Raw genomic sequence first — 11499 nt, forward strand, 5'->3', positions numbered from 1 at the left:
GGGGAACCCAGTGGAATTTGGGGGGCTCTGACTGTTGGAGCTCTTCTTTGTATTCTTTAGGCCTCTTCTGCCCAGTGATGCCTCCTTGGGGCAGGAAGACAGAGGCTAAGGCCCTGTGCCGTGGTCTGTCTGGGTTAATCAGATCATAGCGTTGAGTCTGTGACTCCCCAACGCGGGGTTACAAGGTTCACACCATATGTTCCCATTCCAAGGCCTCCGAAGGACAGAGGTCCTCGGGCTCTGAGACTTAGTGACTTCCTCACCTGCCTCCACTGTCCCATCTACCAAGAGGAGTCATGGGGATGCCCTGGGTCCCTGGCAGAGGTCCCTGATTATTCCTGGGCTGCACCGGGGCCTCGGGAGGGAAGGCGTTGCCCTTGGACTATACTGTGGGATGCCCTGCTGCATTCGCCACATCTGCCTGGGGCTGGGAAGGGCCTGAAAGGTGTTTCTCACATACCAAACCCGTCCCATCCACCACCACCACGAAAGCTGGAGAAGTTTGGCCTTTGGGTTTCCAGGGCACTTTTCAAACTTCAGGGGCAGATCCCTGGAAACAGATCCATTCTGGGGAGGGGAGGCAAGAAGGCAGGGACCGCGGCACATCCCAGAGCTGCCTTCCCTCCTCAGCTTCTTCAGTTAAGCTGCTTTTTTAAAGTAACCCCTTTAGGCAGGGTCACAGAGGCACCTGCAAGATGTCCACATGTCTGCGTTTCCAGGCCACTTTCCTCTTCTTTTTGGATTTTCATTCTCCAGCCCACACTTCCTGCTGCCCTCAGGGTGCCTGGAGATGAGCATGAGCAGGACCTGGGCTCCCAGGTCATGCTCAGTGTCAAGGGCTCCAAGGTGTTCATCCCGGGCCCGTGTGGTTATCCCTTCATGGACGCGCGCTTTCCGAGTGTGAGCCCTGTGCATGGCATGTGCTGGCCAGGGCAGATGACAGTTAAGTGAGGTACCATGCCTGCCTTCAAAGAGCCACATCCGAGAGCGGACAGACAGATGAGAGGCTAGACCAATCCCAAACTCAGCTGGGCTCTGAGTGGGAGCCCATCAGATCCTGTTGGTGCCCGCTTTGGTCCAGGCACCCCCAGGTCCTGTAGAATGGGCAGTCTGTGAGCACGGGGAGGATTGGTGGGCACTGGGCACTCGAGGGGCTTTTTCCTTCCGGGACTGAGCCTTGGTCCACCTGAAGGTCTCCCTAGGCTGTTCCTTCCCCTTCCGCTGTGTCCTCTCCCCTGCTTTTCTTTCTTCCCCTTCCCCATCCTCTCCTTCTCAGTAGATGCTGGTAAGCCAAGGGCATCACTCAGACTCCATAGATTCTACTTCTGAAATCCGGAGGCCCCGCATTCAGTAGAACATTCTCTCCCAGAAAGGCTGGGATGGGAAAGAGGGAGGGAGGGGCACATGGTGTGACTGCCCCAAGTCAAACGGCCACCCCCGTACCTGGGCCGAGCTCTGCTAGGAGGGCCCAGGGGGCGGACTGCACCTGTAGGGCGGGGCCGGCTCTTCCAGGAGATCCAAAGGGAGCCAGTCTGCTGGGGTGGGCAGAGACGGGGTCTCCCCTCTTGGAGACCCTCTGGGAGCCACCCTGCCCCTGGAGCAGGACCCACAAGAGCACATGTTGCCATGCCTACTCTTGATGTTTTCCCGTGGCTTCTGTACCCCACCCTCTCAGACAAGAGCCCCACCCCACTGGGCCTAGGAGCCAGTTGCAGTCAGGAACCTCAGAAAAGCTGGCCTCAGGGAGTACTGAGGTCCCTTGGGCCGTTTCTCCCTTGCCCGTTCTACTCCCACCTGAGCAGACAGCCTTCGCTCCCCCGACTCAGTTTCCCAGGTGGCACGTTCCTCCTGCTAGATGGTGATTGTTTATGCTCGGAGTCAGTAAATCCTTCCTAGGACCCCTCCCAAGTCTCTCCTTCTGTGGTCTACCCAGCGTTCCGCACCCGCCTCCCTGTCATCAGCGCGTCTCCATCACTCTCCACGAGCATGCCCGGCTCGCCCCAGACTCAGGAAAGCCGACTGTCTCTGTGGTCCCCTAGGGGCTGCTCTTTCCAGGCACAGGGAGCTTCTTTGCAGAGCAGGAGAATGCTTGTTTTGCTTGAGGACACACCTCATGTTGTCCTTCCAAATCCCACCCCAGGGTTTTGCCCTGACTTCACTTTTCCCAAAGGTTTCGCACCTCCCAAAAAGGGTCTGTGTAAATCGCATACTCACATGTGCACGTTTAGTGGTTCTACAGGATACCGGCATGGCCTAGAGGGATGGGTGCCCTGCAGACAGGGGGGTGTCTCCCCAGCACTTCCCAGGGAGTTCTGGAAGCCTGGGCTCTGTTGGCTGCCATCTCCCCCAGGCCCCATGCACCGGGAGAGAATCCTGAGGGAGCCCGTGGATAGGGGCCCCAGCTCCGGGGGAGAGTAGGGGCTGGGCCTGAGCTTCTCTGCCCTCCGTGGCTCTGGCCCCAAGCCCTGGCAGCCCCCGGAGCAGGTGTTTTGCTCTTTCCCCACAGACGGCTCGCCCGGTCCACCCTGCTGCTCATCCCGCTATTTGGAATCCACTACACAGTCTTTGCTTTCTCCCCCGAGGACGTCAGCAAGAGGGAGAGACTTGTGTTTGAGCTGGGGCTGGGCTCCTTCCAGGTAGGCGTGGTATGTGTGGAGGGCAGAACTCATGGGGAGCCAGGGCCCTGGCCTCTACCTTGGTGGTGGTTCTATGTCTTTAACCTATTCTAGGTTCCACCTCTGGAATAATAGTTCTAGATTAGAAGGGAGCTGGGGGAGCCCTTTCTACTGTCCACCCTCTAGGCTCCCACGAGAAGACATGCTGATATTTTCATGTTGCTGCTGCGTCTGGGTGTCCTGAACCAGGCCTCCCTTGGGCAATCAGGCGCCAGCTCCCCGGCCCTCACCATCGGCCCTGGGAGTGGGCAGAGCGGCCTCAAGAGACCTCTCTGTCCACTTCTGGCTTCAGCCTGTAGAACATGCACCCTGTGAGTGCTGGAGCTTTGTCTTACCCAAGTAAGACAGATCCCCAGCACAGGATCTGGTCACAGGGAGCTGAATGAGCTGAACAGGAAGTTGAGCAAACAGATATGTAAATAAGTGATCCAGGGAATGAGAGAGCCAGAGACTAGGAAGTCCGTGCATGAAGGAATCAGTAAACGGGGCTGTAAATGAGTGAGTGAAGGGGTGAGTGAGTCAGTGCGAGGATGCATGGTGAGTAAATGAACAGGTGGGCGCATGAGTGGGGCAGTGAAGGCGGTGGGTGGCTCTCTTGAAAGTCCCCAGGATAGAGCGCCTCTCCCTAGCCCAGCTGTTCAGAGGAGTATTGGACCTCGATGGTCGCAAAGTTATTCTGTGTATCTGACCGGACTCTCTCCCTTGCCCCATTTTAATTCAAAGCCATCTTACCTGTTTGGGTTCTTAGCCTGGGAAGGCTGGGAGGTTTGTTGACAAAGCCCTAGCCTGGGAGTCAGAGCCTGGGGTCCCTGTCTCAGCACAAGAATTCTAAACGCACAGAATATAAGTCAAGAATGTGTGTAGAAGAGCCGAGCACCTACTCTGCCCCAGGCACTTCTGTGCTGTTCTGTGTGTTCTGCGTACAAGGGTGTCTGGCCGAAGGAGGGTGGAGTGGGGAGGTGGTGGTGGATACAGACGGGTCTGCTCTGTCCTGTAGGACTGCTACCCTTAGGGGGCCTGCGGGCTGGCTGGGGAGCCCAGAGGACACTCTGGGGCGTGCAGGGAAGGCCTCCTCTAGAACGTGGGTCAGAGCTGGCCCTTGGGAATGGGAAGGATTTGACCAAGGGAACGTGAGATCCAAAGCCAGGGTTGTCGGTGGGAGGGAATGCCCCCACCAGCCACCTGGCTTCATGGGTGTGGCCATCTTGGTGGAACAGAACTTTTCCCATCTTACCGCAGATTCCCAGGCAGGTGCCTGCATTGAGATCATCTTATTTTTCTGCTTTCTGGTGTCCCTCCCTGCTCCTGCGGCCTCCCACACACCCCGGGTGGAGGGCTCCTTGCTGGCATTCTCAGGTTTTGTTTGTCTTCTCTCCCTAGGGCTTTGTGGTGGCTGTTCTCTACTGTTTTCTGAATGGGGAGGTAAGATCCTGGCCTTCTTAGCAGTGGAGGTACAGCTTGCTGGGGAGCAGACAGGGCTGTGGCCTGCTGGGCGCACAGGGCTGATCCTCCCGACCTGGACTCTGCCAGACTCCCAGCACCTACAGGAGGGGGACGGCAGCCATGCTGGCATCTCCCGACGGCCTCCACCCTGTACCAGATTCTCTCCCGCTTTGCCTGCTGTGCAGCTGAGGCCCAGCCTCCAGAGCCAAGCTCCCTCCATAAAGGCACCAACTGTTGAGTGCAGACCCACCTGGGAGGGCTCTCACCGTAAGACACACCTTAGTCAGGGTGAACTGAAAGTGAGGAAGGACAAGGCACAGGAAATGGTACATACAGTTTCTGAGGCTGTTGATGGGCAGGGGTGCTGAGTGGGGAACTATCCAAAGTTCAGCCCTGCCCCCAGCAGGCCAGCCTGCCTGCCCAAACCCATCCCCTGTAAGAGTGGGACTTGAGGGACCCTGGGGAGCGGCTTGGAACCTTCTAGTAATGCTCCATTTCCAGGCCTGTTAGGGTGAGGCTTTTGAGCAGAGTGCAGAACAGAGATGCTGAGATGGGGATGGGCACTGAATGGGTGGATGGCTTTGGAGAGCAGGCAGAAGTCATTGCACCAAGTGCTTGGGCCTTGGCTGGGCGACCATGGCAGGCTTCCTCCTCTTTTTGCATCTGAGAAATAAGAAGATTAGCTCAGACCACCTACAGAAGGGTTAGATAAGGGTAGATATGGAGAGGCAGACAGGGCCCTGCAGGGAGTGGCTGGGAGACACAAGAAGTCTGAGTACAAGTAGCTTGTCAGGACCGATGGTGGAAGTGGGAGCTGGAACTGGAGGTGGAGGGTACCTGCACCGCACAAAAGTGCTGGCGAAGGGGGTGGGTATGTGGACGCTGAAACTGGGCATGCCCTGTGCGCACCATGCTAAGAGCAACATGGCGGGGGGGTCTTTGCCCAGAAGGGTGCTTTATTTAGTGATCCTCAACCCTAATGGTGTATTGGAATCCCCTAGGAAGCTTGAAAACATATGGGTGCCCTACCCCAGAGATTTGGATGTCATTGTTCCGGGGTACGGTCTGGGCATCTGGGTTGTTAAAGCTCTCCAGGCAATCCTCATCTGCAGCCACTGTTAATGGGAGTGCCCGCCTGGGAGGGGCCCCAGGGCCGGCAGGCGGGCAGGTGAGGTGTGAGAAGGTGTCCGGCCAGAAGTGACCACCCGAGTTGCCCCCCGCAGGTGCAGGCGGAGATCAAGCGGAAGTGGAGGAGCTGGAAGGTGAACCGCTACTTCACCATGGACTTCAAGCACCGGCACCCGTCCCTGGCCAGCAGCGGGGTGAACGGGGGCACCCAGCTCTCCATCCTGAGCAAGAGCAGCTCCCAGATCCGCATGTCTGGCCTCCCAGCTGACAACCTGGCCACCTGAGCCCACCCCGCCCCTCCTCTCCTCGGAACAGCGGCTGGGGCTCGGGTGGGTGGGCGCCGGCCCACGCGTGCTGTGCCTCTTCTCTCCCTTCGGGCCGGCCCTGGGCTGGGAGCCCAGCTCCCCGAGGTGGGAGGAGGATGCAGGGCGCAGACGGGTATTTCCCCTCCGCGTTTTGGCGCTGGCCCTGCCCACTGTGGGCCCCTGGGCGTTGACCCCAGACATGTAAATACTCAATTTTGGGAAAGTCGGCCCATCCCTCCCCCTCTACCTTGTGTCCCTGCTCACCTCAGGCAGGTCCCCAGCTCCACCCGACCCCGTCCCACCAGCCTCAGTGATCGCCTGACCCTGTGTGGGAGGCCTTGTGAGCTGAGGCTGGGGACCTTACTTTGGCGGATTCGGGGTGGGCCCTGCCTGACAGCGCCCCCTGCAGTGTCTGACTCTCGGTATGGACTCTTTGAGGCTACTTGCCACCCCGTGGCCCTTTTCAGGCCTGGCCCAGTCCCCGAGGCTGCCAGAGGTCCAGCTTGGAGTGCTTTTTGGTGCAGGCGAGACCCATGCTCACCCAACATCTTGGTATCCAGGTGCCCAGTTCCTGGGTATCAGACAGTGGGAAAGCTCCAGGGCTCTTCCAGTCAGAGACTTCCGTTTGGATGTGGGGCTAAGGCCAGAGAAAGTTCTGGTGCTTTTCATTTGGCCCAAGAAAAATTGCCAGGAGCCAGAAAAGTGGATGTGATTGGAATGGAGATGGAAGGAGTTTGGAGGGACCCATGGAAGACCTTCACCACCTCCATTATTTTACCCCTGACTCAAGGTAGGCGGGGTTCATCTGGTAGCCTCCCTTCTGTCCCTGCTGTCCCCAGGCATCAGTTGCAGAACATTCAGAGATGGATGCCTCAGAGAAACTCTTTCCCAGCTACACTCACCCTATAGAGCCCCTAAGCCTTCCCCCTTCCCAGTTCCCCTTGAAGTCAAAGCCATGACTGGGATGAACCAGCCCCCTTCCTGTGATATCAGTGAATCGCGAAGCACCTTACACCTCCATGTGCCCAGGGCCCAGGGCTCCCCTTCATCCCCCCACCCCCGGACCACAAGGGGCCCCAGTCACCAGCTTTCTCGGGCTTGGGCTCAGCTACTGAAATCGGAGACCTCTGCAAAGACTTCCCTCTGTGCTTTAGACATTGAGTCAGCACGGATGCCAGGGTGTCCTAGGGTTTGGGAGGGGAAGCCGCCACACCTGCCATGCTTGTTAGCAGGGGCTGCTGATGGGAGGAGCGGCTGCACCCAAACTCCTGTCCTGGCTGCCCAGCCACAAGTTACCAGACCACACCCTAAGAATTTAAACTGGGGCAGAACCAGGTTCAGGGCATGTGGAGGAAAGTGCTAGAATGCCGTGGCCCATGTGTGGGGCCCACCTCATTTGTGTCAGCTTGTGGTGTTTCTGTCCACATGTGTTTGTGGGCTTGTTTCACGGGCACGTTCTGGAACACTTGGGAGAGTTTGGGAGGATGGGGAATGTTGCTTTGCTTGGTTTTATAAAGAGGAAGAGGCCCAGGGGACTTGGGGACGTGTTCCCGGAGAGGCCTTCGAAGTGGCTGGAGGAGGGCCTAGTGCTTGGTTTAGAGATAAGTCCCATGTCCATTGAAGCACTGTGGACCCTGGGTCTTGGCTAAGCCGGAGGAGGACAGGGCCTGCTTTGCCTGCTCCAGGCACACACGGCAACTCAGGCTGGCCATGGAGTGTGTGGCGGCCTTCCCACCCTACACCTACCTGCCTCATGATCTCCTTCCCTCTGTCTGGGAGCCACGTGTCTTACCTGAGGGGGTGTCCACCCCCTCAGGTAACACACGTGGCTTGCATTTGAGGTCCTTGCACTTGAGGTCCTGTTGGGAGACCTGAGTTGCTTGGAAGGGCTCACAGGCTTGGATTCAGAGGCACACAGTCTGCCCCAGTGGGGCTCACACTGCTGAGATAGTGGACACAGTACTCCCTGTTCTGGGCCTCAGTTTCCCCATTTGTGACATGAGGCAACTTCTATTGCTTCTCCAGGCTCTGCTTCAGTAATTCTCCAGTTCAAAGCCAAGGCGGCTAAAAGGGCATGCATCACTGTTACGTGTATCATCTACGGTTCTGAAATGTCTGTGTTTGTGTATGAGTGGAGGGAGGTTGGATGCTGTGTATTCTCCCTTTCTTAGAAATGGGACATCTGTCTCTTCCATTTGGACACCACAGTGAGAGGGAAGGCTCAGGCCAGGGACAGTTGGACAGGGCATGATGTGCAGACCCAGCTGTGTCCTGGCTGGGGCAGGGTGCCACGTCTGGGTGGGCAATGGCTACCCCCAGATCCTAGGAGCGGTACCCTGCGTTTGGACCCTGTTTCTTCATCCTCGCCCCCACCAGCAGTTCTGCTTCACTGTGGAAGAAGAGGGTTTGACCTTATACATATATCATCACAAAATAGCAAAAGCAAAATCGACCCCCAATCCCCATGCCATGCTGCCCCCTGAGCTGTGGGCCTGCATCCTCGTAGAGGTTCCAGGTTCCTGTTGGTTGCTTTTTGTCTCTGAACAAATTATTGCCAGCCTTGTGAGCAGATGCACCCTATGTATTTTGAATGCTCCAGGAGGTTAGGCAGCTGTCCTTCAGGGTCACAGGCAGTGGGGGGACAGTATAAGGTCTGGGTACCACCCTTCCCTCTCTGACCTGTTTTTTCAAATCTGTAAAATGGGCAATAAGACTAGCTAGCTTTATAGCCCACTGTATCTCTGAGATTCTCGTCTAAACGTCAGCCATCTACTGGGAATGGGCTCCAGGCAAGGATTGCAGTATTCACCCGGACCAGGACCAGGGAGGAAATCTTGCTGAGTAAGGAGGGGCCGAAGGGCCTTGGGAACGGTTGGGCTGGAGAGGAGTAGCGTTATCCGACTCCATGTCTCTAGAAAGGGGTTGTTTTTGTTCTGTGCAACCCTAAGGGACAGAACTCACCCAGGGGAGGCCGAGTGTTGCTTGGGACGGAGAAATCTCTCATCCTCTGTCATGACTGTCCTGTCAAGCAGTATCAAGAGAGAGACTCTAGCCCTGGGGGAAATGGGACTCCAAGTCAAAGATGCTGAGCCTGTCAGGGAAACTGTGAGGGGTCAGAGTGTGGGAATTGGGGTTCAGGGGCTCTCTGGCAGTCCCCAGCACAACAGACTTCATGACTTCCCACCATGCCTGAGGCCAGGCCACATTCTCTGTCTCAGTGGGCAGCTCCGTGACCCTCCTTGACATATCCAGGGGCCTGCAGTGATTCCTTCTCTAACCCACACCCCTCCCTGAACCAGCTTCTCTAGGGCATAGGGCCAGAGAGCTGGAGCTGGGGCCCAAGCCTTGAAGTACCCTCAAGTCCATTCTCACCCACCTCCTTCATCTGACCCTCTCCCTTCCCGGAAGGAAAGCTACAAGAGGCTTCTTTGTAATTCTGTGAGTACCCTTGATCCACTCAAGGCCACTTCAGAGTGAAAGCAGGGAGTGCTTTTCATAAGTTCCTACTTGGGCCCAGTGACCATGGATGCCTCTGGAAGAGCCCTGAGCAGGCATCAGGGGACCTGGGCATCTTCCAGCTTTGCCACTGATCTGTTGTTTGGCCTGGACTCCTTCATGTATCTTTGGGGAAACTCACAAAGTACTAGAGCTGGGAGGAAACTTGGAGATCTGCAGGTCAAACCTCCCCATAGGGCTGATGAGAAAACACAGACAGGTGGGCTTAGCACAGTGCCTGCACCATCTGGGGACCCAGTATGCTTTACAAACCTGAATGGGGAAATGGGCCTGCCAATATGTGCCCCCCTGCACGTGAGCCAGAACAAGACACCCAATAAAGCTTCCGACCAGAAAACATTCAGCCTTGCGCAGGAGAAGGGCTCTGGTTACGGAGGTTGTCAGGACTCCAGACTGCAGGAGGAACAGTGGAGTCGGTGCGGTGAGGGGAGACCTGCGTTCTAGCCTGACTTGACCACCTGCTCTGTGCTCCAAGGCACAGAACCTCTCTGGGCCTCTGCTTCCTAATCTGAGAAATGGGTGGACGTGATTTTCAGTCTGCCCCACAGGTCAGGGGCAAGGTTGAGGTGAGATACCCTTGCATGTGGAAGGGCTTTGGAAACTACACAGGTGTGAGCTGTTTACTGGGGTGAAGACCTCTGAAAGGGGGACCCCATGCTGTTTGTCAACTGCTTTGAGCCCTCCTGGGTTAACCTTTGCCCCATTTGTAAAACCACCAGCACTGGGGGGGTGGGGGTGGAGGGGGAGGCCAGTGGGCTCTGATGGACACACAATTCCAGGTTTATTCCCATTAGTTGGGCGTTCGTTCTTGGGATAGAATGAGGAGTCTTGCGTGTGGGTGATGTTAGTGTTTCCATGCCACCCCCATGGGAATCCTTCAAGAATCTGGGACATCCCTCAAGTGGGCTGTGTGCCCATCTTTCTCCTTTTCCTGAACTCAATGTCCTGGGATGTGTCTGTGCTTGGCCATGTGTGTCTTGTCTTACGTCTGTCTGCTGTAGCTTTGTCCCTGTGAGGGCTGGAGTGGGGACGCCCCTGGCATCCCAGACGTGGTCCAGGCTCGCTGTGGGAGCCAGGCCCACCTGGGTCTCATCTCCCACAATAAAGATTAAGCCCCACAGACCTCACTGCTACCGCTGTGCTCACAACCTTGTCTGGGATTTTAAGAATGTCAAACTGCTATAGATGATTCAATAAATGTCTTATCATTTTTTCCTGGTGGCTGTAACTTGGCAGAAGTGGAGGGCAGGGAGGAGACGAGGTGGAAGGGGAGGAAATCTGATCCCCCAGAGTAATCCAGTCTATAAGGTCCTGTAGCCTTTTCGAGTCCAAGGGAAAGGTATGAGAATGGGCCTGAGTGACCTTAGAATGGACTTGGAAGAGTAAAGTCCTGCCCTCAAAAGGACCTGCAAGGATCATGCAACCTGAGTGGAATCGAGGTCACTTGGATGTTTTGGGTTCCTAGAAATGGAAGCAGCTCACCTCATAGTCTTTGTTGCTTCATGGCCTTTATATTGTTTTATGAGAGTGGCCACCGGCTATGCCCAAAGCTTGCCTGCAGTGAGCATTTCATTCCACAGGTAACCACAGGCTGCCAGAGTCCCATCCCCTAATTCTTCTGGACATTCCGAGTCATCAGCCCCCGCCAGACCAGATAACCAATTCCAGGTAACCCCCATTTCCTTGAGGTTCTATCGATTTTTCACAACTTCCAATGCCCATATTTATATTAGAATTTTTAGTTGCTAGCTACAGAAGAACATTTTGGCTGATGAATCAGAAAATAAGTTTAGAAAAGAGAATATTGGGCAGCTCATAGAATTCTTTTGAGGCTGGAGAAACCAGAAAAGGTGTCTCAAGCCTTATCACGTCATGGAACCGATGCAAAGCTGTTGACTGCTGCTCCTGCCAGTCCAGGGATGTCTCCTCTGTGCCAGGGACCCAACCTCACAATTACCACTTTTGAAAGCCAATAGCTTTGCTGTCTTTGTCAACCAGCAAGCCCAATTCCACATGCAGCCCCTTTCTTCCACTTGCTCACTTCTGAATCAAAGTCTCACATGAGTCCATCAGATTGACTGTGTTCTAGCTGCAATGAGGCTGGAAATTTAACTTTTCTGGAAATTTAACATTGGGGAGGTCAGGCTTGCTCATCTGGAGAATTTCTAGATTTAACATGAGTGTTAAAAAGTCCTGAAATAAATGCCTGCCACCGCAGGCCTGAGGTCTACAGCAGTTGCAGAGCCAGCTCCCTTGGGTGTTCAGGTGGGCCACTCTGAGGAAGTCAAGTCAATGGAAAGATGAATCCCAGCCCAACTGCATGTGACCCCTACAAGCAGCTAGACCGCTCGCCGAAAGCTCCTAGGTATCCAGCGCGGGTGTTCCCCAGCTGGGAGGCTGCCTGAGATCACCCCTGCTCTTCCCTCTCCAGG

The 11499-nt window shown here is 55.8% G+C and overlaps 1 protein-coding gene across 4 annotated transcripts in view; it reads left to right on the forward strand.

Moving 5' to 3' along the window:
• ADCYAP1R1 (ADCYAP receptor type I) overlaps nt 1–6786 on the forward strand; it is a 40141-nt gene extending 33355 nt beyond the window's left edge. For all 4 annotated transcript variants that reach the window (XM_082632617.1, XM_082632618.1, XM_082632619.1 and 1 more), the window contains 3 exons: nt 2507–2636; nt 4056–4097; nt 5342–6786. In XM_082632617.1, the coding sequence (XP_082488743.1) occupies nt 2507–2636; nt 4056–4097; nt 5342–5530 (361 nt within the window). In that variant the 3' untranslated portion in view covers nt 5531–6786. The remainder of the gene's footprint in view (nt 1–2506; nt 2637–4055; nt 4098–5341) is intronic.
• The last annotated feature ends 4713 nt before the right edge of the window (nt 6787–11499 follow it).

Source organism: Mesoplodon mirus, assembly GCF_964341445.2.
Source record: "Mesoplodon mirus genome assembly, chromosome: 9".
NCBI classification, from domain to species: Eukaryota; Metazoa; Chordata; class Mammalia; order Artiodactyla; family Ziphiidae; genus Mesoplodon; species Mesoplodon mirus.